Here is a 27,180-nt window from a genome sequence, read left to right as displayed (position 1 = left end):
GAATATCTTCTGTTTAAAAAATATGACAATATGCACAGCCTCTGAACCTAAATAAGCCTCACTGAAAACTGATCTATTTTGTGCAGTAGTCACTCCTGGCCACTGGAAGCACTGCTCTAGAGCATAATGATGGTGGAACAGGACTGAGGTTTCTTTTTTTGAACAGTGTATTTATATTTTAACCATTCAACACCCAGATGGTTAGAAATACATGATTGTTTTCAATAGTAGAGACAATGTTCAAACCTCGAGCCTCATCTGTCTGTAACGAAGACATTGGTCATCTAACTTTGTTTATAAGTAAAGCACACTGAGACACCACTAAGTATCAGACATGGTATATCAAAATACATATTTAAAAAAATGCTTCGTATGTTCAACAGGAGCAAAAGAAAACTGCTTTAGTTGATAAGGTGCATCCCTTTATTGTAATCACAAAATCATGATTTCTGTACAGGAATGTTTAAGTGAACATTAATAAATGCAACTTTAAATTGTTTCATAATGAAAATAACATTTTACAGAACAAAATGTAAAGAAACAATTTAAATGTTTCTTGGCTTGCACTGCACCGTTCAATGCAAGTAATAAGACACAGTAGTGTTCAATTCAGCAACATATTGCAGAACATCATGCCACAGTCCATACTATTCCAGGAAGGTCAGGACATGCAGCTTTGTCAATAAAATGCCATTGTATATAAAAAAGAAGCCACATGGTAATTAATAAAATATATAGTGGTTTATTTGATGATTTCTCTTGTGTTTTAAACGTGGATTTTAGCTGGACCAGAGTGAACATCGACTGTTCTTCAAGCAAAAATACATCTTTCTATGCAATGGCTTTGGCTTCAGGTAGGAATGCTTCCCAATATTTTATAAGCTGAAAAATATAAAAAAACATTAATGTTACACATAAGCATAATTCGAGATTGCTACAGAAAAGCTCTTCATGGTACAAACAAAGGAGACCCGTAAATGTCATGTTAATGTCTACAACTCAAAAAACATTAGATTATCTATTGACTGCTGAACACTAATGAATTAAACAGTTTCTGGTTATTTACAGCTATAACAAACAGATGACTATACCAAATGTCCTACCAGCTTGGAAGATAATTTTAAGCAAATGTGGCATCTACATGCTCAGGTTTAAGGCAAATGTTTAAACAACCTACGAGGAACATTAGCTTTCTAGGTCAGTGGCTTACATGAATTAACATCCCCCTCCACTCCTTAACTGAATTTAGTAGGCAATTTTGGAGTAATATTTGAAAAGTTTGAAAGAGTTGTGTTCAGCTACTTTTCGCCCAGTTGGGGGACTAATTCCAGCAGGGAGAAGGTCGGGGGGCAATAAGGAGTATTTGGAGAAGTTACCTAGTCACTAAAGCAGTCTCAAGACCAGTTCCACACTTTACATCAAGACCACCATATGCTGAACGTTGCTCTGGGTGCTGCGCTGTCAACAGTGTTGTTCCTGTGGTTATTCCTCAGTCCATGGGTAAGGTGGGGCGACTTTGGCCACAGGGGTCAGTGTCCCTCCAAGTCCTCTTTGAGCCAGTAGGTCAACTACAGTAGGGTTACTCGGTTCTGTATGCAGCAGGTCAAGCAGTTTCCTTAAGTGAAGGCTGGTGTCTATTTTTGGTGACCAATCTGGACTCCGACAACACTGCCGGTCCAGCAGAGTTGGGTGCAACTTTCAGCCATCGGGGATTGGTCACTACATTACCCAACTGCAGTAAGCAGTGATTTAAGGATTGTGGCTACTGACTTGCAGCAGTAGGCTACTTCAGCTTTGATGGCCCTAGTACTGATTCCAGAGGGTCAGCCCACTGACTCTTGGAGTAACTTCTTTGGTCTAGGCCTCTGGTGCGACTTTTCCAGGAGCCACATGCACAGTCCCCTCTGGGCTAGCCCAGGGTTTGGCAGGTGCAGTCCAGCAGTCACTGCAGCCTCTCTTGCCAGGTCAAAGACTCAGCAGGGCAGTCCTTCTTCGGTCCTTTCCCAGTCCCATTGTGATCCGAGGTTCAGGATGTCAGGAGTACCATATTTATGCCCAGAAAGAGCCCTGGGGGGGATGATGCAGTCACTAGCCAATGAGCTACCAAGATCACTCCAGCTTTGTGACACCTTGTGTCTGTTCGGCATGTAGCAATCCCAGAGTGCACTATTTTGCCCACTCAATATGTCTGAACCATTCCCTGCCTTTTAGGAGTTGCTGCTATCTACGGGGTACCCGCCCATGAGAAAACTGATTTGGCCACTGGACTGCCCTCATTGTCCCACTCACTTGCCTGTTTACCTGAACAAAGGGGCAGCCCTACATGAGTGTGATCGCCATTTTCCCACCAAAGGCAGCTCCTGCTGTGGAGCTTATCTTTTGGGCCAACACCTTGGTTGGCTTCCTGAGAGGGGGAATTAACACCTCCCTTTGTAGCAGGCTTCTATTGTCCCTGAGCCTGGGAGTCATTCACATTACTCCCCTGGAAGGTACAAGGCTGTCTGGTGGCCAACAGCGGTGCAAAGCTATTAGACAAACTGTGAAACAGCGTGGCAATTTTCTAAAAGTAGAATTTTCCCTAAAAGTAAATTCATATATATACACGATTAATTTGATACCTTGATGAACCCATAGTAGTCGCATCCAGACGTTAGCCAGACTGAGATGTCAGCAGGCAACTGTGTTGTCCAATGTTTCTACTAACTTTTTCACAGCAAAAATGACAAAGTGAAGGTTTTGCTGTTAGGACATATGAAAGGTATATGTCCTACTTAATAATATGCAGCTACCTGCCTTAGGGATCCATAGGCCTTGCTCAGGGGAGACATATGCAGATCTTGTGCGATACCAACTGCCTCACGGGTGATCGTTTGATCAAATTGTGTACCATATTTATTTTCAGATTGTGCCTGTTTTCATTGCTACTAAAGAACCTCACCAGTTGCCACAAAAAAAGCAAACCCTCTGCAGTATGGTCAGCAATCTTCCTTTGGAGCGGTGATCTTATCTACAGTACACGTTTCAAGAAACGTTTTAGCCTCCCAACTACTTCTGAGATTTCTCAATGTTTCTAGTCTAGGATCTGTTAGCAAACTATTTGAGAAGGTTATTTTTTTTTACCCAAGTGCCGATCGGCCATACAAATCAGTCTTTAGGAGACATTGCACTTCCATGGATCTCTCCGCAATAGCGATATTCAGAGCAATTTACGTTCGGGAGTTCTTTACAAGAGGTATTAAGTATATGACACAGTTTTATCTATTTTGTAGATATGACAGCTCTATACAAATACATATTCATAATAAATTAGAAGCAATTGAACTGCGCTTCCTGCTATACATTTTTCCTGGTCTGTAAACTTTTACATATAGGAGCTTCCAATAATATCAAAGAGTATTTCAGAGGTTTCTCCATAGGAAAAGGTTATGACTTGATGGTATACAGCCAATTCAGATCAAGCACCTAGGCGGGGACACTAGGAGAATAAGCAATAAAAGGATTAAATGGATTATGCAAACAAGATCCACATAAAGGCTTGAACAGTGGTGTTTGTTTTGGAGTCAATGCAATACTGTTTAGCAAAGATGTGGATCGATCCATAAGAGGCAAGCCTATACATTTCAGAGACCGAGATATTTCTAATGAAACACGCTCTATCATCCTTGTCTTGAAACAAGGCCTAAGTATGCTTCCCTTTTGATAATATATTGAAATGCATGAAATTATCCATGCTGCTTTGGTTAGCTTTTAAAAGGTCATACCATTGTGGATAAGCCCTTAATTTACAAAACTATAGTTTATACTTTTGTATATGTAGTGGTCCCCCACATTTGCAATGCTCTAGTGCTAGCAGTAAATTGATACACACTTCCCACAATCCATTATCCCATAATTTTACTTACATTTAATTATATGGTTCTGTTCCTTTTCTTCCTGACTTGAACCTTACTGCCATTCTTAGTGCTCGGGCAATCCCCATTGCGCTCTTGCTCCTGGGGCAGTCCTTTCCCATTCCCGCAATGATTCCCCTTCAAGTCAGGCTTGCTCGTCAGTGACCTAGGCCTGCTCAGGATCAAGTGATCACCAATAGGCCCTTGCTTTTGACTACTCTTCCCACCTTTTTAATCCCTACTTTAAGAGTAACCAGCCTGGGCATGTTGACGAAATGCAGAAAGTTTAAGGGCCAATTTGCGTAGCGATTTACCGCTTTGGGTCTTGAACCAGATACCGTTTTCAGTTACTAGCCTATCACTTGCTAACATTTCCTTGGTGTACAGTCATAATATCAAATAAAAAATTATCGACTGGCCAAAATATCGAGTCAAAAATATAGAATGGACACAATATCGAATGGACAGAATATAGACTACAAAAATACCTAATAGAATAGAAAAAAATCGAATTGAATAGCATTAATATCGAATCCAAAATATAGAATGGACAAAATATCGAATGGACAGAATATAGACAACAAAAATATCGAATTTGAGGTAAGTTAATATGAACTTTTTAAAGTGTTTTTTATGTTACTATATGCGTGAAAAGTGTATATTTATTTTATAATTCATTTTAATTATTAATTTGTTTTTAATTTTTGCATAATATAATTCTGTAGCGGGTTGTGGGTTTATAGGGGGAATAGGGTGGGAAGTAATTTAAATAAAATTAAATGTTAGTTTTTTTATTGGTATTTATGTTGAATTAATTGGTAAATAATGAATAATTGGTAATTAAAATATAATTGGTAATTAATTTTAATTGATAATTATGTTAATTAAATTAATTTATTTTCTGCAGTGGGTTGTGGGTTTATAGGAGAATAGGGTGGGAAGTAATTTAAATATAATTAATTAAATATGTTAATTTATTTATTGGTATTTATTTTGAATTAATTGTTAATTATTAATTGGTAATTAATTGAAATATAATTGGTAAATACTTTTAATTAATTAATTGATAATTATTTTAATTTTATTAATTTCTTTTCAGTAGTGGGTTGTGCGTTTATAGGGTAATAGTGTGGGAAATAATTGAATTATAAATAATTAACATTTTAAATGTATTTATTGCTTATTTTTGTTGTAATAATGTTTTATTAATGGTTAAATAATTTAGTATTAATTGGTAAATAATTTGTATTGGTAGGTAATTTTTTTTAATAATTACTTTATTTGTATTTTTAATTGATTAATTAATATATTATATAAAAATGTTGATTATTTTATATTATTTGTAATTTCTATTAATATTTAATTTAATTTAATTCATATATGAAGTATTTACTTTCCCTACTGTTGCACTCACTGGAGTGGGAATAGTAATTTTTACCCCCTACGCTATCCAATGCTTTCCCTACTGTTGCACTCTCTGGTGTGGGAATAGTAATTTGTACCTCTACGCTATCCAACGCTTTCCCTACTGTTGCACTCTCTGGAGTGGGAATAGTAATTTTTACCCCTACGCTATCCAACGCTTTCCCTACTGTTGCACTCTCTGGCGTGGGAATAGTAATTTTTACCCTCCCGCTATCCAATGCTTTCCCTACTGTTGCACTCATTGGAGTGGGAATAGTAATTTTTACCCTCCCGCTATCCAACGCTTTCCCTACTGTTGAACTCACTGGAGTGGGAATAGTAATTTTTACCACTACGCTATCCAACGCTTTCTCTACTGTTGCACTCTCTGGAGTGGGAATAGTAATTTTTACCCCTACGCTATCCAACGCTTTCCCTACTGTTGCACTCTCTGGAGTTGGAATAGTAATTTTTACCTCTACGCTATCCAATGTTTTCCCTACTGTTGTACTCCCTAGAGTGGGAATAGTAAATTTTATACCTTCGCTATCCAACGCTTTCTCTACTGTTACACTCTCTGGAGTGGGAATAGTAATTTTTACCTCTACGCTATCCAATGTTTTCACTAACTGGAGTGGTAATAGTAAATTTAACCCTCTCACTATCCTACGTAGAAAATATTGTATGTGTTTTGTTAATAAAAAAAAAATATATATATATATATATATATATATATATATATATATTAAAATTATTAATTTTTTTAAGTTACATTAATTATTTATTAATTTAAGTATGTTTAAATTAATTATATTTATCATTATATAACTTTTAAATTACTTTTAAGAAATTAAAAAAATTCGATAATTTTTACTGTATTTTTTACAACGATATTTTGGAGTCGATATTTTTGTACTTACCTGTTTGAAGATAGGAAGTCGATATTGTGGCATTCTATATTTTTTCCACAATATTTTTGCAGGTCGATATTTTGCTCCTAGATATTCTGTCAGTGATCCCATTTCCTTACAGTCTTCTCATACGTAATCTTCAGATGACCCCCCCTTACTACCACTCTAAAGGGCAAGAACTCAATGAATCTATATATATTAGTGCTGATAGATGAGCTTCGTCTACCAGGGGGCAAAGCCGCGGTAGTTCCTATGTTGCATCTGGTTGCAGTCGATACATAAACAAACCTGTGATACGAACAGCTAACTAGTAGTTACCTTGAGACCCTAATTGGCAGGGGACAGCCTTATTGGGTTACAAACACTTTCCATCCCTAACCCATCGCTATAATATTTCTCACAGACCAAATCCATGCATCTGATCGCAGAGCTCCGGCTTCCTCAGCCACTTCCACAAAGATTTCTCAATTTTCGCCTTCTCTTTAGCACCTACTCAGCAGTCTCTCCCTCATTCCCATCTACCCTCTGTTTGCAGGTGCCCCAGTATCCTTCGTACTTTATGACTTACTTTGTCCTCCTCTCACCTTCGGGCAATGCACATATCTGAAAAATAATTTGTTTATGCTAAAAGAGTCAAAACATAGAGGATAAAAAATATAGACATTCCAGGAATCCTTGTCTTTTGACTTGAAAGTAGGTTTTGCCATAATCTAACTTCTCAAATTTGGCAATGTAGGCTTTAAGGAAACCGTAACAACTTGTGTGCCAATGCCCTTTTTTGTTTCCTGATTCAGGTCAGTTCTGGTGGTGTGTTACGTTGCAATACACTATCTTGTTCTTGAAAGTTTTATGCACTATGCAATTTCAACATTTTCATAATTCTGTTGCCCCAAAATCTATTTACTTAGCATGCAGGAATACTTTCATCTGCTTGGTTTTCAATGTTCTTGTTTTATATATTTTACACGGTAAGCAAAAGCTATGGTTTAGTTATGTTTAAATCCCACTTTCTGTGGGAAAGGACGCTTTTTCTTGGCTTATACCTTTGCCGCTATTTGAAGAATCTGCAAGAAACATGGCTCTTACTTGATTTATCCAACTCAGTTATCATATCAAGCTTTCTTCCTATCAGTTTTAGATGGCTTGAGGGTCATTTGTACGGAAATGGAACAAAGGGTGCGCATTACATTTGAACTAATTTGAAAACTTTACTCACAGGTAAAGGAAAAAACTACTCAACGAAATTAAACCAAACTGCTATGAAACTAGAACTACATTCAGACTATTACCTTTGAGTGGTTTGGAATAAATCTGTTTAGTTCAAGATGTCTGCATTATGTTTTGTTCAAAATATTGTATTGTTTTGATGATACAGCAGACAAAAAAAAGAGCATTGAATATCCGATTTACTATTGCATAGCTTGTCCATCTATTTTTTGGATTATTCATGGATGTATCCTTAGAGGAAAATACATTTCAAAATTAAATAAATACAGTAAGAGGGGCCTTATCCCCTCGCCCAATGTGTTGTCTTGCTCTCATCTGAGGATTTGACGATCTTGGCAAATTGATTGGCTGGGAGCAACTGAAAATGTTTGTTGCAGCAGCCACTGGGGAATGCTAGGCACCAAACTCTGCATCCCGAAAAAAACAGACAGTGATACATTGGGACTGAGGGAGCATTCACTGATCCCGGTAGGATGTGGAGGTCGCAGAATGGCAGACAGCACTGCCAAAAACAAAATAGTCTGCATTTTTCTCAATGGGTTTACATATTTTTTTTGACAGATTAGGATAAATTACTTACCTGTAATTCTGGTTCTCTACCAGGGGTATACTCATCAAAGTCATAAGCACTGAATAGTCATAAGCACTGAATAATCCCGCCCATGTGCCGGACTCCGGTGCATATACAAAAATACATATATATATATATATATTCACTGAAAAAACCATGGGTTATAGACCATATATAGTTAGGAATTAGCATTTACAAAACCTTATTTTACTCACACAAAACCATTGAAATTTCATATATAGTTAGTTGCACTAACTATATATCGCGCTCCCGCAATCCACTGCTGATCATGTCACATATTACATCATTCATGACATGATCAGTGACATCACTGATGACATCACTGATGACATCTCAAATGACATCACTGATGACATCACTGATGACAACATCCAGTGACTGTATGTTTCTGAAAAGTCAAAATATGTCTTACATATTGAAGAATGAGTGGATGTATAAGTGTCTGGATGAAGGATTTAGTAGGTGCATGACTGACTGTATGAGTGAGTGATTAAATGTGTCTCACTGAGTGCATGGGTTAGTGAATAAACTGTCTTAATTTGTGCATCATTATGTCTGTTGTTCTGTAAACTGCTGCCTGTGTTGATTAGTAGCTTTATGATTAAGTATATGGGTTATTTATTGGTTGCCCAAGTATTTGTATGGGAGACTGAGTGTGTGTGTGGGTGGCTGGGAGGTGTATGAGACTGTGCATAGGTGTGTGAGCAGTTGATTCACTAGATGTATGAGTTCAAAAGTGCATGTGGAAACAGCTGTATGGGCGGTTGACTGTGTGCATGAGTGTATTGGTGAGTGAATGGATATCTCAGTGCTACATGTCAAAGTAAGTACATATGTAAAACACAGTACATGTGAGAGTTGACATATATAAATAACTGTGCATAAGAGCCAGTGAATTTGTGAGTGGCTGTATGGATCATTGTGAACTTGTATCAGGGATTGTATAAGAGAGTAAATATGTGTTAGTATATGTTTGAATAAGTAAGGTGTGTATAACTGTATAGTTGAGGAAATGGAAGTGTGATTGATTCTTTGCATGACTGACTAGGTGTGTGAGTAACTCCATGGATGAGTGACAGTCTGTGAGTGTCTATTTACTCAGAGTGTATCTAAGATTATATTAGAGTCTGAAGAGGTTCACCGTATTATCACATGAATGATGTCATCAGTGATGTGATCAGTAATGTCAAATGAGATGTCATCAGTGATGTCATCAGTGATGTCACTGATCATGTCATGAATGATGTAATATGTGACATGATCAGCAGTGGATTGCGGGTGCGCGATATATAGTTAGTGCAACTAACTATATATGAAATTTCAATGGTTTTGTGCGAGTAAAATAAGGTTTTGTAAATGCTAATTCCTAACTATATATGGTCTATAACCCATGGTTTTTTCAGTGAATTTTCAAGGTTTTGTAAATGCTAATTTCTAACTATATATGGTCTATAACCTATGGTTTTTTCAGTGAATTTCAATGGTTTTTTAATAGCAAATATCAAAAGCTTTAAAATGTCAAGTACGTGGTAGGTAAAAACATTTTCGTGTTTATGCACGCTGATGTGCTTTGAACGCTGCCCCCCCCTCCTCTTTTCTTTTAGGAGTATTCTCTCTTTGCAGATAGTGAAGGGTAGGTAACGCAGGCTTTTGCCCCCGTTGTAATCCGTCGTGCCTGCTTCCCTCTCCATTTGATTGATTGTTATCCTAGCATTTATTGTTTTGGAATTGGTTCTCTTTAGTTCATTCTCTATTTACAAACAAGCACAGAGTCGCAATACTCTGTTTAGTCTTTGCAGATAGTGAAAAATCGTTAAAAAAACAAAAGGAATCAAGCAAAATCAGTAGGCCACTAATGGGATCTCTTTTTGACCTCGCTAAAATAGAAACATTATGAACAACCCCTCATGAGAAATACGAAACTAGTGAGAGGAACTGAGCTCGACACCATGATGGCTGCAAGACAGCTCGGCTCCGCCGCCCACCCCACCCAAAATAACGACAAACACTATGCAAATATTATAAATATATACAACACACCAGCAAAGTAACAGGGTAAAACGTTTTATTAAATAACTATTTACATGGCAGCCTGCTGCAACATTGATCCAAACAAGCCTTTGTATTTGGGGCTCAAAATCAACAAGTAACAGGGTAAAACGTTTTATTAAATAACTATTTACATGGCAGCCTGCTGCAACATCGATTCAAACAAGCCTTTGTGTTTGTGGCTCAAAATCAACCATCAATAGTAAGATTTTCATAGGTGAGTGTAGGTTCATGGTTTTCCATCCACAGACTAAAAGCCTGGAGTGGGAGTGAAAGAACAATAACTAGGTAAGAAGGAAGGCAGAGGTTGTGGGAAGGACTTGGTCCCTGAGATGCTTCGATGTCACTGCCTTGCACAAATGGCATAAGTCCTGGATATTGGGTGCCATAGTTGAGGGTTCCGAGCAGCGCTTGTAACACTGTCTGAAGCTTATTTGCACCTGCTGCAGCTTCACTATTCTCAAAGTAAGTGGGGGCTGTTTGTGGACCTGACTGCATTGGAAAACAATGTGATGCAGTGCCTCCCTGAACCGCTTGACGGAGGCCCCCAAGATAATTGCGCCTGCTCCACACCTTGTCCCACAATCCGTTTGACCTGAAGACACGTCCTGCGGTGCCCTGGTCCGACCATCACATATACCTGCGCCAGGAGACGGCGTGGGGTGCACTAGAAGGGAGAGGCGGCGCGAACGAGCCTCCCCCACCTCCCCAGGTGGAGGTTTCTCAGCTACACCCCAGCGCTTCACTCGACCAGCTGATTTGCGCCCGCCCTTGCGACACAGTGCCTCGCTCGGCCAGCTGAATTGCGCCTGCTCTTGCTATTACAACGTCTCACCCGCCATCCAACGGAATTGCACCCAATCTTGCGGTACAGCGACAGGCGGCTGCTACGGAGCTCACGAAATGGCGGTCGGCTCCACAGACTTGGGCCTGGCCTGCAAGGATGGCTCTGGGCAACCGTGGAACTCGGACGCTTGACTGCTAGGGCATGGGCCCCATTCCCAAAAGAGTCCCCTCAGCCTTGAAGATTCTACAACAGTCACCGGGACCCCCGACTCCGGCAGACTTCCGGTGGGGAGCGACTGCCATGATTGCTCGCGGAATGGCCACGACGTAGCCACGAGATGGTGGTGCTCTCATGCTGACGCCAGCTTCAGTCTGAAACATCCAGAAACACTGTAGACTACTAATTCGATCAGTTCCGGTGGAGCCCCAACGTGACCCGGTAGAGAAGAACTTGCCCTCCCCTCTTTGACTGATGGTTCTTGTTGCCTGTCCCTTCTGTTGTCATTTAACAGAACTTTTTGGACTGCTGAAAGGGGTTGTGTTCCGACCGCTGGTTGGTGGAGACATTTTGACTATATTCTGGACCTGCGTTGTCGCATAATGCGTCATATGACGCGCCGCGTTAGCGCACCCGGAAGTGCTCCGGTGCGCGAGGCACAGCTTCCCGGAAGCGATCCAGGGCGCGCAGCGCGTAACGTAAGCATAACAGGTCATGTGACTTGTTAATAAAACTTTTCATTGGTTCATTTTACTTTTGTTTTTCTAATGATGGAAGGCTTGGTCATATGACCTAAAAATAACACTTTTCATTGGTTTAGAACATTTTTTTTCCCAAATGATGAAAGCCCCATCTTTTTTTTTCTCACTCTGACTTGTAAAGCAAAGGACCCAGATGCATTTACAGTTTATCACTAACAATTTTCCAGGCTAATGTATTTTCCCGGGAAATTTACAACTGTCCTGCAAGTAAAATATTCCTATTTCGAGAAAAAGGGCGTTTCTTCGTCCCATGAGGGAGCCGTTGAACAAAAGAGGCTCGACCTGCTGTCTTAGTCGCTGATAGGCATGAATATCGGATTCTTATCGATCACTTTATGTTGCAGGAGTGGAAAACACAACAGCCCTTGACCATTTATCTTTACTGCTTTCCTGCGTATTATACCTTTTAACCGCCATGTAATCGGGCTGCTTTATTTCACTTGCCTTTTACTGATTCGAAAACAGTGGCTATTATTCAAAACTTTACCAATCTAGGTACTACTACCATGTTTTGTTTTAAAAACCTTTATTGTGAAAATGTCAGTATACAAATACGGGCCTATAACCACGTGGGCCGGCCACGGAGCAAACTGTAATCGTATATGATGAGAGGACATTTACACTGTAGAAGAACGTAACAGGCGGGCCATTAGGTTGCAAGAACTAAGGTGTCTAACAGTTGCGGAATCGGTGGACGTACATTTTATAATTAAAGTACGACAGGGCCAGTTACAATAAAATTATCTAGATATACATTTGCGGGCAAGTACCATGGGTGACGTTAATTCGAACTTTCAATAGTACAGTAATCAATAACACATCAGAACTTAATATCAATAGGGATGTCCAAATGTTCAATCAGTACTCGTCCCCGCCCGCCATGTGCTTCAAAACTACATACGTATCTCGTGATATCAAGGTTGGGCAACCAGTACACAACAAGAAGTTACGAGTCCCATTTATACCGGCGCCATTTTGGGCGAGGCCGGGCAGGTCCAGGATATAGTCAAAATGTCTCCACCAACCAGCGGTCGGACCAGAACCCCTTTCGGCAGTCCAAAAAGGTTCCGTTAAATGACAACAGAAGAGATAGGCAACAAGAACCATCAGTCAAAAGAGGGGACGCTTTCGGGAATGGGGCCCATGCCCTAGCAGGCAAGCGTCCGAGTTCCAAGGTGTCCCAGGGCCATTTTAGTGGACCAGGCCCAAATCCAAAGAGCCGGCTGCCATTTTGAGAGTCCTGTTGCAGCCGCCTATTGCTGCACCGCAAGAGTAGGCGCAATTCAGCTGGATGGTGGGCGAGACGCTGTAGCCGCAAGAGCGGGCGCAACTCAGCTGGATGGCGGGTGAGGCACTGTGCCGCAAGAGCGGGCGGAACTCAGCTGGATGGCGGGTGAGGCACTGTGCCGCAAGAGCGGGCGGAACTCAGCAGGATGGAGGGTGAGGCACTGTGCCGCAAGAGCGGGCGGAACTCAGCTGGATGGCGGGTGAGGCAATGTGCCGCAAGAGCGGGCGGAACTCAGCTGGATAGCGAGTGAAACGCCAAGGGGCGCCCCACTGCAGCTGAGGAGCCTCCACCTGGGGAGGCGGGAGAGGCCCGTTCGCGCCGCCTCCTCCTCCCCCCCCCCCTGCCCCCCCTCCCCGGGCACCCCACGCCGTCTTTCGGCGCAGCATTGTAGGATGGCCACACCAGTGCGGCAACTTGCTGGACACCACCTCGGTGCCATCCGGATCTCGGCGCGTTGTGCTGCCTTCAGCCTATTCGCACATCGGTCCGCTACTGACGCCGCCTCACAGGCCAACGGATTTTGTAGGATTTTTATAGCCCAAAGCCGCATAACAGGTCATGTGACTTGTTTATAAAACTTTTCATTGGTTCATTTTACTTTTGGTTTCCTAATGATGGAAGGCTTGATCATATGACCTAAAAATAACACTTTTCATTGGATTGAAACATTTTTTTTTCCCAAATGATGAAAGCCCCACCTTTTTTTTCTCACTCGGCAGTCCAAAAAGGTTCCGTTAGATGACAACAGAGGGGACAGGCAACAAGAACCATCAGTCAAAAGAGGGGAGGGCAAGTTGTCCCTACCGGATCACGTTGGGGCTCCACCGGAAGTCATCGAATTGGTAGTCTACAGTGTTTCTGGATGTTTCAGACTGAAGCTGGCGTCAGCATGAGAGCACCACCATCTCGTGGCTCCGTCGTGGCCATTCCGTAAGCAATCATGGCAGCCGCTCCCCACCGGAAGCCTGCGGGAGTCGGGGGCCCCAATGACTTTTGTAGAATCTTCAAGGCTGAGGGGACGCTTTCGGGAATGGGGCCCAAGCCCTAGCAGGCAAATGTCCGAGTTCAAATGTGTCCCAGGGCCATTTTAGTGGACCAGGCCCAAATCCGAAGAGCCGGCCGCCATTTTGAGAGTCCTGTGGCAGCCGCCTATCGCTGCACCGCAAAAGTGGGCGCAATTCAACTGGATGGTGGGCGAGACGCTGTAGCCGCAAGAGCGGGCGCAACTCAGCTGAATGGCGGATGAGGCACAGTGCCGCAAGAGCGGGCGCAATTCAGCTGAATGGCGACTGAAACGCTAAGGGGCGCCCCACTGCAGCAGAGGAGCCTCCACCTGGGGAGGCGGGGGAGGCCCGTTCGCGCCGCCTCCCCCCCCCGGGGCGCCCCACGCCGTTTTTCGGCGCAGCATTGTAGGTTGGCCAGACCAGTGCGGCAACTTGCTGGACACCACCTGGGTGCCGTCCGGATCTCGGCGCGTTGTGCTGCCTTCGTCCTATTCGCACAACGGTCCGCTACTGACGCCACCTCACAGGCCGACGGATTTTGTAGGCTTTTTATAACCCAAAGCCGACTAAAAGACAGACCAAAGCAGCCCATTGTTGCTACTCCGGGGAAGGAGGGGCAAGGACAGTAACAAGCGGACGGTGAATGCTTTGAGATGGATGTTGCAGCAGGCTGCCATGTAAATAGTTGTTTAAAATGTTTTTTTTAACGTGTTTACTTTGTTGAAGCGTTGTATATATTTATAAGTTATTAAAGTGTTATAATCCTACTACTTTGTTGGAGTGCTATATATTTTTAATGTGACACATAATTGTGAAGCCTTTGATGTACAAAAAGGCATCCCTGGAATCTTCCGCTTCAGGCTCGGTCGCACACACCCTTACAGTGAGAATCCCCTCCCCAATCACAATACAGGATCGTTATCAGATAGTAGGAACGCGTGTGGTGTGACGGATCTCATGGGGTGGGGGCCTTGATCTACTGTAACTCCTTTGAAGAGGGGTGATTCTTTACAGTTGGGGCCATAAACTACATCCGCAGGGCTAGGTGATAGCCTGGGACCGGCCTGGACAATCGGACACAGAGGAAGAGGAGTGTCAGAGGGTGCGGTAGTGAATAGGGTGAAAGGGAGGTGTCGGGCGGGCACAGGGTGTGATTCTCAGGGAAGAGCAGCGCAGATGGGGGGAGGTTTATGGCCCATGCATGAGAGAGAGAGCGGGGGTGACCAGTGCGTGGGGGAGATGCTTGCGAGGGTGGGGAGCCATGCTGAGGATTGGCGGCGTGCAGAGAGTGGGTCTGGTCAAGGCATCTAAAATGGCTGCCGTGCACGACAAAAGTGTGGCATTGGAAAAAAGGCAAGATGGCGCAGACAATGTTTATCAATACGGATTAATTTATAACAATTATTTTTAACAATATATTTACTCGCAGTGACAAAATAGCGGTCAACACTTCCTGATTTCCTTCGAATCGAACGTTAACCGACGTCACGCAGCAAAAAAAAAAAAATCCGCTCACGCGCAGCCGCTGGAAGACATGTATCAACATATATGAGCATCCTCAGCCACCCTCAGAAAACATAGGGGGTCAGGATACGTCTCCCGTACCCCCTTATACCCATTTCCCACCATCTTGTAATTTAATTAAAACGAAACACAAAATGGCGAATTCCCGTTTCGCTACCGGTTCGCGACCCGATTCGCGAACCGGGAAGCGCTTCTACCGCGAAAAATCAATTTTTTTATTTGCCCCACGGGACCCTTTAATAACCCCAACATCATTCCTAGGGGATCATGAGGGGTCTACCTTGCCCCCTTTCATTAAATTCCCCCTTTGTTTTTCTCCTCCTCTTGTCTCTCGATCCTACCGAGAAACAAAATGGCGGCCGTTCCGGACTGTTTAGAATGTTGACAGACACCGGAGAGCCAATCAGCTTCGCTTCGCAAAGTTCCGTTACGCGAAAAGTACGCGAACCGGAGCGCTACCCGGGACGCTGTCACAGATATATCTGTTTTTTAAAACGTTAATTTCTCAAAATCCACTGGAGCACATATATTGAGACCTAGCAAAGGCACATCGGGCTAACAGTCCCTACAATTTTGCCAAGTTTCGTGCAAATCCATTCAGCCGTTCGAGCTAAAAGTGAGGCCAACCGCCCTATGGAAAAATGAATGGGAAAAACGCGTTTTGGGACCCCCCCTTTTTCTCGGCCCCCCCTTGACGAAACCCCCCAAATTTTCAGGGGCTGCTCAGAAACAAAATGTGCAATTTTCCTGAAAATTTCAGCCATTTCTGTCCACAAACGCCAAAGTTATTAGACATAGAATTTTCAAAAGTCCCATAGAGAAAAAATCCTAACTATATATACACCTACTGGCGACCGTATATATATATATATATATATATATATATATATATATATATATATATATATATATATATATATATATATATATATATATATATATATATATATATATGTTTAGAACCCCAAGTACATAGTACTTCCAGAAAAAGCATACATATACATGTATACAAACACAGATATGCAGCCTATAATATGTCTAATAGACTGAACAGTCAAAATTACATGGATTTCTGCTGTAAGAAAATAATATCACATGTAAATAAAGTAGCAAAGAACATATACTACAGAAGTGTTTAACAGCAACCCTTTATTTTCATAAGGAAAAACAGGTAATTGCAGGCAATTTGTTCTTAGGCTGCATAGATGAAGAATTATCCCCACATAACAAAAGACTTGGCACCCTGCCTTTAAGGCTCCAGAGAGCCTGGACACCGTGCCTTTAAGACCTCCCCGAGACCCCTGCTCCCATCATGCACCATAAGTGACAGTTAGGTCAGTTATTTTTGTACAGCGTACTAACATGTAGGAATCAAGATATCAGATGCAAATAATACATTATCATACTGCTGATGCTCATCCGGGGAGGCGGGAGGGTTGCTTATGACTTTGAGGAGTATACCCCTGGAAGAGAACCAGGATTACAGGTAAGTAACTTATCCTTCTCTTCCAGGGGATACTCATCAATAGTCATAAACACTGAATAGAGTAGCAAGCCCATACCCACTTCCTCACGGATGAGCAGACAGTTACAATAATTTTAAAACATAGCACCTAACAAGTATTTATCCAAACAGATTTTTGAGAGAGGCTTGCCTGAATTGGGCATCCGCCTGTGTATCAGAGTCCAAACAGTAATGGCGTGTGAAAGTATGCACTGAGCGCCATGTGGCTGCTTTACAAATCTCTGCCATAGGAATGTTTCTAAGGAGAGCTGTGGTCAAAGCTTTATCCCAGGAGAATGAGCTTTAAGCTTGACAGGAAGGACTCTATTGGTCAATTGATAGGACAATGATATCCAAGATACTATCCACCTAGAGACAGATCTCTTTGAAGCAGCAGAACCAGCATTTATGGACCCATAGGTTATAAACAGACGGTCCGTTTTCCTTAAGCTTTTTGTTTTGTCTAAGTAAAACTTCAAAACCCTTTTACGATCCAATGAGTGGAGGGACCTTTCGGGAGGATTTGAAGGATTCGGAAAGAAAGTGGGCAGAGTGATTGTCTCGTTAATATGAAAATCTGAGACTACCTTCGGTAGAAAGCTTGGATGCGTTCTGAGGACCACTCTGTTTGCATGAAAAACAATGTAGGGCTCTTTGCAGCAAAATGCCTGGATTTCACTTTCTCTGAGAGCAGAGGTGATAGCCACTAAAAAGCAGCTTTCCATGTCAAATGCTGCAAAGAAGCTCTATAAATAGGCTCAAAAGAAGCACTCATCAGTTTTGTTTACACAATGTTGAGCTCCCAAGCTGGCGATGGAAACGTTTTTTAATCCCTAGAGAAAATCCTTGACCACAGGAATTTTATAGAAAGAAATTTGATTAGGTGATTTTCTATATGCTGTAATAGCTGCAAGATGCACCTTAATAGATGAAAATTTCAAACCAGATTTGGCCAAATACAGTAAATATGGTAAAAGCACCTGTTTCTGACCCCGGACGGGATCATGTCCAATACCATAAGTAAAACCTCTTCCACTTAAAAGCGTAGGATTATCTTGTGGAAGGCCTCTTAGCCTCTTTTAGAATGTTCATTCTTTCTGGGCGTAAGTCTAAATGTCCGTATTGAAGGACTTCAGGAGCCATGCCATCAACCGCAGGGATGATGGGATGGAATACCTTCCCTTCGTTCTTGGATAGCAGATCCGACCGGCATGGTAACCTCCTGTGTGGGACTACTGATAGTTGAAAGAGATCCGGATACCATCACTGACGCGGCCATTCCAGAGTTATCAAAATCATTCTGGAATTGGTCCTGTAAAACTTGTTGATCACTGTGGGAATCAACTGAATTGGTGAAAAGGCATACAGTAATGTCTGATACCAGTTTATCAAAAGGGCATTGCCCAGAGATCCTGGTTGGGGAAACCTGGATGCGAAGACGGGGGATTTTGCATTTACAGCGTCTGCAAACCGGTCGATGTCTGGCGTTCCCCGTTCTTGGAAGATGCTTTGAATGACTTCGTCGTTGAGAGACCAGTTGTGTGCTTCGACGTGTTCTCTGCTCAGGGCATCCGCTTGGACGTGGACAGTCCCCGGAAGATGCATTGCTAGAATATTTAAGTTTCTTGCAAGAAGCCACTTCCAGATGCTTTGTGACTCTAGAGAAAGAGGCCTTGATCGAGTACCTCCCTGCTTGTTTAAGTAATGCATTGTGGTTGTGTTGTCCGTTTGAATCAGAAGGTACTGGGATTGAAGTGACGGGGATAACTATTTGAGAGCTAGGTGCACTGCTCTCAACTCTAAGAGATTGATATAAGTTTGTTCCGTTTCCGACCATAGGCCTTGAACTTGAAGACCCCCCATGTGAGCAGCCCATCCCTTGAGTGATGCATCCGTGACTGTCGTTAGTTCAGGAGGGTCCCGGTGAAAAGGAACTCCTTTCATGAGGTTGGATCTCTTCATTCACCATTTGATGGAATCTTTGGCCGATTGAGAGAGAAGCACCTGATCGTCCCAGCACCCTGACACTTGCATCCATTGATCTTCCAGTGATTGCTGCAACGGACGCATGTTCAACCTGGCATTCGTAATGATGAAGATGCATGTTGCCATCGATCCCATCAGTGATAACACTTGCCTGACTGTGGGATACTGAGTGAGAAGGAGGTTGTGGCATTTCTCCTGAATTTAGGACAACCTCTCCTACGAAGGATACCTGCTTGCTTCAGAGGTATCCAGTAAGGCACCTAGATAATGGATCTTCTGTGATGGATTGAGGATTGATTCTTGTAGTTGACATGGAGGCCCAACCTGTTTAGTAGCTGCAGACAGAACAAGAGATGACTCTGAAGCAGAGCAGGTGACAAGCTCTTCAGAAGCCAGTCGTCCAGATAGGGGTATATGAATATCCTTTGTTTGCAAAGAAAAGCTGCCACCACTGCCATGCACTTGGAAAAGGTTCGGGGGCTGATTTGTGCCCAAAAGGGAGTAATCTGAACTGAAAATGCTGAGCAGACACTCAAAATCGTTGAAAATTGCAATGTTTTATGGACACTGGAATGTCAAAGTATGCGTCCTGTAGGTCTATTGCACACATCCAATTTCCCTGATAACACTGAGGGAATATTTGATGTAAAGCCAACATTCGAAATTTCTCTTTGCGAATGTACTTGTTCAGCTGCCTTAAGTAGAGTATTGGTCTGTACTCTTTGGTGGGACCTCTTTTCTGAACCAGAAAATAACACAAGTAAATCCCTTGATTACATTGTGGAATAGGGACCCTTTCTATGGCATGTTTTTGTAGGAGCACTTTTACTTCTGCTTGCAAAAGGTGGTGTCTTTGAAGAAGCTTTTGGGGTGGAGGAATCGATGGTGGTGGGGATTTGAAACTGAGCAGATAGCCATTCTGCACAATATTCAAAACCCACTTGTCCTTTGTTAACTTCTCCCACTCCTCCAGCTGTAACATAACACTTCCTCTCACCGGAGTGGTCAACAGGCATGGAGGAAGCCATCCCTCATTGCTTTGCTGATGGTTTAGGAACGTAAGACTGCTGTTTAGTAGATCCTCTGCCTCGTCCAGGTCTTCTCTGTTGATAATTGGTCTTGGATTGACCTTGGCCTTGATTTTGTGTGTTCCAATGAGGGGTTTCAACACTCTGTTGAGAGGAACGTCGATAATAAGGACGGAATCTACGCCTAAACTTTTTTCTCTTCTCTAAGCCCACAGCTTTCAGAGTGTCCAAATCGCTTTTCATTTTGGAAATTTAGTTGCCGGCATGTGCAACAAACAGAGAGGATCCGTTAAATGGGAGGTTTGTGACCCTTCTTTGCGCATCAGGTTTAAGACCGTAAGGCGAAGCCATGCCGATCTCCTTGAGCAGATGCCATACGAATATCCATGGGCTGCCAAGTCCGATGCATCTGCCGCTGCACTAATAAACTGGTTAGCTACCATTCTGCCTTCCTGCAATATTTCTTGGAAGCTTGCCGATCTTCCTTCGGGAGTTTGCTTGCGAATCTCACCAAGGAATCCCAGAGAGACCTGTCGTAACTAGCCAGCAAGGCGGAAGCACTAGCCACCTTCATCATTGAGGTCGAAGTATTGCACACCTATACCTAGACTTACTGCCCTTCTTAGGTGGTGCCGTAGAAGATGATGTTGTGGAATGAGTGCTTTCCTGGCCGCAGCTACAATCACTGACTCTGGAGGTGGTACAGCACGAAGAAAAAATGGGTCCTCGTTAGGTGCCTTGTATTTCTTGGCAATACTGGTAGGAACTGAACCCACAGTGGCCGGAGTAAAGAAGGTCTGCATTGCAGGTTCCAACAGCCCTGGAACCAAAGGAAGAAGGGGCTTTGCAGAATACTTGTGATGTAAAGTCTCAAAGATCACAGATGTAGAAACTGGTGGAGTATACATCGTGATACTGAGCTTGTTGGCATCCCTACAAAGAACTGCATTAAAAGTTCCAAGATCGTCACTAGGTGACACCCAAGATGGGGGTGTAGTAGAGAGAGAGGGAGAGTAATCTCTAATCGAATATCTCGTTGACGCAGTTGTTGTTGGAGATCTACGTCATCTTTTACGAGGAGAGTGGCGAGAACTTGAATGCCCTCTAAGACCTTGAGCGCCTTCTTGACCTTGAACGCTTTCTCACAGGTTATCGAGACCTTCTTAGGGGCCTATGTGGAAAGGATTCTCCAGAGGTTCTAGGTGGTGATAGAGATTTGGGGAATCCTACTCCAGGAAGTCTAGGTGGCGCTTTCCAGTGCCGAAGGCTCTCCAGCCATCGTGGCGAAAAGTTAGTAGGAGACTTCTGTCTTGGAGCCTTCGATTTCTCAGGTGTGACTTGAATAATGTGAAGCCCAGGAGAAGATGACACTTCTCTCAATGTCGACCTCTGTGTCCTAGACGTTGATCTGGGTTTTTCTGGTACTTCCTTAGTAGTGGCAACAATCCTTTCCCCTTTACGGCAACCGTTGTCTCGGCGTCGATCCAGATAACGCCACCACCGACGTTGAACGCTGTGGAGACACACTGGAGGATTCAAGTCTCTGTGAAGATGTCCTTGACATTGGTCTCTTCGATGGCGGACGCAACAGTCTCGTCGATGGCAAACGTTGATGGGTATATGGTAACTTCGACGTTGATTTCCTCGTCGCCGATCGACGTCTACCGTCTATGGGTCTGAGAGGGGTTTCTCATCGTCAAACTCTACAACGCCGACCTTCGAGAAGGGGCCGAGATCTCGCCGATTAGTGTCTTGATGTCGACTGATGTTTTGACATCGACTTAGACCTGTCTTCGCTCACATGCTTCGAGCCCGAAGCATGCCTCGACGTTGACTTACTTTGTGTCGACGCCGGTTCTCGTCTCCTCAACGGCAATCTGCCCTTGACGTCCTAGAGTGGCTTACCTGCTTTTCTGAAGCAGATTTCGATGCAGACGGTGAACTCTCTGGAATATGATTTCTCCTGGAAGCAGGTGAAGGAGATCTGTTCTTCTTATGCTGTACATGAGAGGAAGGCCTCTAAGAAAGAGACTTATAAACAACAAGAGAGGTAGGGTTAACGAGGCACTCCTATACTCCAATTCAAAGATAAATAACAACAAAGGAATGACTGCAAATTATGGCAAAAAACACATAAGGGCTGGTGTCTTAAACCAAAAAGAAAAAGGCAAAACCAAAGCGTGACAAAGGTGTACCCAAAAACCATAAAGGTTTTTAAGAAAACCCTCACTCACCCCTAGTGGGTGACATGCTTCATCATCGGGTTCCACCGGGCGGGCTGAATGCCTACCCAGTGTGCTACAACACCTGCAACTGCAGTGGAGCTGGTTTTCTCGTGAATAATAGCGAATTAGTGATAAGTGTGGTTAAAACAGAGCATACTGTAGCCAAGAATTAATTTTAATAAAGGCACAGCAAGCTCTCATTAACTCCTCCCCTGCTGATGACGGAACCGCTCCGTCATCAGCTGCGGTGGCGCTGTGCTGATGACGGAGCGGTTCCGTCATAGCCCTGCCGCCGCGCCTGCACGGCGCTGATTTCGCGCCTGCGCTGCGTGTTCTATTGAGCGGGCGGGGTCATGACGGAACCGCTCCGTCACGAGCACAGCGCAACAGACGCTGGTGACGGAGTGGTTCCGTCACCAGCATGCGCCCGCCGCTCGGCCGCCCTCCCCCCCTTAGCACTGCGGCGGAATAGCCGCCGCAGTGAAGGGGTTAAAATCAATTATGGACAAACATTTGGCCATTAATTTGAGCCAACTGTGTCCAAATAGTGATCAACGGTCGACATGTTTCTGCTCAAGAAAGCTGAGTTGGCTGAGCTTTCATCAGGACCACAGAAAAGTGTAAGAAGACCCCACTGGGCGGTGCACGCACGCTAAGGCGTACCCAAACCTCAGTGGTAAAGGTGAAGTGAATATAAAATGTTTATACCGGACTTCCCTGGCATTTCCAGGTGTCCGAACGTAAATGCAAATCGCGCTTCACTCCATGGGACCAGTGGAGGGGGTTACTTCACGTTGGAGGTATTCACTCCAAACGACTCCCCACCTGTGACCTAGTTTGCTCGCGTCCACCGCCCGAATTAGAAAAACTCAAGGCCACTGGTGGTTCTTCCTCTCTCCATCGATGCGTGCAGTCTGATCATTTCTCTGTCACGCAGAGTTCTTTTAGAAAATTGTTGGCAGTAGTAACACTTCTGTGGATTGTGTGAAGATGGTAAACACACAATACACACAGAGTGAGGGTCGGTCTTCGCCAACTTCTTCCCACAGGAAGGACATTTGTTAAACAAAGCTGGCATTTCTGACATAAAAAGATGGCCAAAATGTCAGAAAAATAGTTAAAAACTAATACCAGCTAAGAAAAACGTCTAATGAAGTTGTAGAAAATCAATTGCTGACAGAAAAAGTAAAAAAAAGGCCGAGCTCAAGCTCCAGGATCCACACAGAAGGAGTTGGAAAAAACAACGGACCTAACTGTCACCTGTGGTGCATGATGGGAGCAGGGGGTTCTTTGGAGCCTTAAAGGCAGGGTGCCAAGTCTTTTGTTATGTGGGGATAATTATTCATCTATGCAGCCTAAGAACAAAGTGCCTGCAATTACCTGTTTTTCTTTATGAAAATAAAGGGTTGCTGTTGATCACTACTGCAGTATATGTTCTTTGCTACTTACTTTATTTACATGCGATATTATTTTCTTACAGCAGAAATCCATGTAATTTTGACTGTTCAGTCTATTATACATATTATAGGCTGCATATCTGTGTGTGTATACATGTATAGATGTATGTTTTTTCTGGAAGTACTGTGTACTTGGGGTTCTAAACATACATATAGATGTATTTTTGTATATGCTCCGGGGACCCGCACATGGTCGGGGATTATTCAGTGCTTATGAATATTCAGTGCTTAGGACTATTGATGAGTATCCCCTGGAAGAGAAAGTATCTATTTTTCAGCAAATACTGACAATTGTATATAAAAAAAATAAATCACAATCTAGCTATACATGAAAAGACACTGCACAGTGAGCACAGTGGAATTGGGGATTGCGCAATATCCCACAGTACACCGCCAAAGGATGTGCACTGCTGGTTCAGTAGCACTGGGGCCAGAGGAGGGTCCGAATGCATCCCCATGTTAAAAAGTGGATTTGGGGTGTGGGTGGAGATACAGTGGTAAGTAAAGCGCAGGGCCTGACCTCTGGCCATTTACCGTGGGAAACCCCTGCTCTAAACAGGTGAACAAGTATTTGGATTCAAGAAACATCTGTATGAAAAGTGTTTCTAATTATTTCACTTATGCTTCGGAGGAACAGTGGGGGGAGGGGTAGTGTGTTCTGGCTTTGTAGATTTTCTGAGGGCAACATATATATTCAGGCCTATTACACTGCTGTGGGAGGTGTAGGCAAGTGATCAGGAGGTTTGGGTAAAATGACCACCTCTGCCTTCTCCACCAGATTTCCAAATGGCATGGGAAAGAGTGTAGTCGTCAGGCATAATAGGTCTAAATGGGGGACCGAGTTGGAGTATCACAATTTTTGCCAGAGATTCAGTAAAGAATGTCACATTTATTCCAACAGCTGACCTTTTGTTAGTCATGCAGCATGTCAAAGTCATATTTTGTGTTGTCATCACAAATTTTAAATAACAATGATCTGGATTCAGCACAGTTTTTAGGTTTTGTTAGCATCCCAGCTCTGTTTCCCATATGACCGTTCTTGAAGGCAGGCAAATGGTTCCTGACCAAAGGCTTGTCCATGCGCTAACACGACCAGGCAGTGGTTCCCATTTTTGATTAGTTTTATTTTAAAAATGCCTAGGCTGCAATACCAAGGAATTGGAAGCCAGAGGGTGAAGGGTGTGCACGGCGGGGGAGATTGAGTGGGGGACCAATGGGTAATGGGGGTGTGCAGGAATTACAAAGGCATGTAATGGATCACCTGTGGCCAAATTGTCTATTAGGGCAGAAGAAGCTAGCCCTGAGATCAAAGATGGGTGGTTGCCTTTGGTAAGGTAATGAATAGTTATTTTTTTACATATTGCTGGACATTTTTCAGCCAGGCCTAGCTTTATCTTATTCTTGATGGCAGTGACTGTCTTCTGTGAATGTCAGTACTGTAGTCTTCTCAATGCAAGATCCTTTTATCCCCTTTTCTAGCTTCAAAGACACTAAACCTCGATTATATAGTCACGACCTGGGTGACATATGGCCATATGTCAAAGTCATCGTACATTAAAATTATATATTTCATGTAAGGTGAAAAAAACCTTTTGTGCACTAGGTTGGTCTATTTTACCTATTCCTAATATGTAACTTATTTTGCTATGCTATTTCTGAACGTGAATGCTATGCTGCCTTTGCACAATGGAGACAATTTGTGTAATGAATGTGCCATTTAGCTTAAGTAGTTAGAATTCTGGTGCCCTGCTTGCAGAGTGTAATACTTTATTGTTCTTAACAGCTGTGTACTCATTAGATGACTGGCCGGATTGATCTTTGGATGACAAAGCTGACTGAATTGTTGCATCAGTTACAAGAAGATAGGGATGGGGGTGTGAGGAGAAGGGCTCAGAAGAGCCTGAAGCTCCAGGCTCTGTGAAAGCAATTTTTTTGTGGAGGTAAAGGTTTTCCACAGGGTCTAACTTTGGGAGATTTGTTAGGGGCTACTTTGTTGATTACTGGGGAAGGTTCTACTGTCCCCTACTCACTTTGGCTCATTTGATCAAATGACTGAGAATGATAAAAAAAAATGGTTACCATTACGAAGGCTGGGTGAGAGGCTTATGTTTGTACAGATAAAGCAAGTAAGCCCCAGGATTACAATGAAAGCAGTAGTGTTAAAAGGTGACCCTTACAAGCCACCAGAATGAAGAAAACTCTGTTAAGAATGTGTACATGACCGCGCAACCACACCTCTCCAGTGGCTACATAATATTCTTGTAAGAAGCTTCCTGGAAGGTCAGACAGCCTGTGTAATGAACATACCCAAGCAGTTATGGAACCTCAAATGAGGTAAATCAGGATCGATCAAAAATAGTTTTACAATTACATCACCAGTTTAAGCTTTTACTTCATACAAAACATTTTTCCTATAAGGTGTGCCTAATGGGTGTTGATTTGTGTAATTCATCCACTTCTAGAAAGTCTTAACAGCCAACACAGCATATGTTTGAGAACAGTGCACTGACATCACCTTTAGTGCTGCAGATACTTCCTTGATGTAGACTCCACCAACATATGAATAAGAGAATAATTCTTTAAAAAAATAAACCCCTTTATGACAAGTGTTTCATTTAGACTGGTAGTCAAATTCAACACTGGGGGAATATATAAAATGCTGCATATGAAATATGAAAAGCTGTTAAGGTATCCAAGAGGGTACTGATTATAGTGTCCATGTAGTGTACCACATTATAAGACCATATTATTTAAAATACAATGGCACATTATAGACACATACTGGAATTTTGGAATATACTTTGGCAGTATTTGCAACTACTGTACTGTGCCATTTCTTTGTGTCATGGTATCCTTTCAATACTCATTGACATCGCCAAGGTAATCTAGTAACCGCGGAGAGTGTGGAAACTGCAGCCTTGCCTCCCTACATACAAACCATAGGGAATTCTAATGAGCATCCGTTTTACTGTAATGATGTATATTGCCATTCACACAGTCCTTTCTTACTCCATATGTGGCCCAAATCACTATCTGGTTGGGCCAGTGAGTATGCACTCTGTTATTCACCTTTGCAAGGGTGTTGCAAGCAGCGTTGCAGATTTTCCAATTGTGTTTTAACAGTCATGCCACGGTGCAATTCTGTAAGGAATGTAGCCAAGGTGTGTGAGAAGTAAGATTGAAGTTTTCATAATAAGACCAGTAGTAGGTGCTGGTTTGATCCAACAGTATTATGTTTCAGGAACAGACAGTACTTTAGGGCCCTTCCAAATTCGAAGTCATTGTTGAATACCTTTTAATTTTTTTTCACTTCTGGAGCATATTCCAGAGCTTGCATGTTTCTACAAAGAATAACCAGAAGTCAAGGTTCTTTTATTTTTAAAGGGCATACCATTATAGATGGAAGACATGGGTCTAGTTCCTTGCTCAGTGGTATCTGAAGCAGAACTCTATATGTAACTCGTGGAAAAGTGTGGCTCAATGATTAGAGCGGCAGACCCTGATGCAGAGGTCTAGCCCGGGACCAGGGTTCAATTCCCCGCCTCG

At 42.9% G+C, this 27,180-nt stretch overlaps 1 protein-coding gene across 2 annotated transcripts in view; it reads right to left on the bottom strand.

The window, feature by feature from the left end:
- Window positions 1–400: 400 nt before the first annotated feature.
- The window catches only part of SNX2 (sorting nexin 2), a 392,895-nt gene continuing 366,115 nt past the window's right edge, over window positions 401–27,180 (bottom strand). For both annotated transcript variants that reach the window (XR_015309306.1, XM_086961080.1), the window contains exon 15: window positions 401–882. Coding sequence is in view for 1 of the 2 variants with exons in the window: in XM_086961080.1 (XP_086817206.1) it covers window positions 832–882 (51 nt within the window). In the remaining variant the exon portion in view is untranslated. The remainder of the gene's footprint in view (window positions 883–27,180) is intronic.

The sequence above is a fragment of the Lissotriton vulgaris genome, chromosome 3_1, assembly GCF_964263255.1.
Source record: "Lissotriton vulgaris chromosome 3_1, aLisVul1.2, whole genome shotgun sequence".
Lineage (NCBI taxonomy): Eukaryota > Metazoa > Chordata > Amphibia > Caudata > Salamandridae > Lissotriton > Lissotriton vulgaris.
This window is presented reverse-complemented; position numbering and strand designations above follow the sequence as displayed.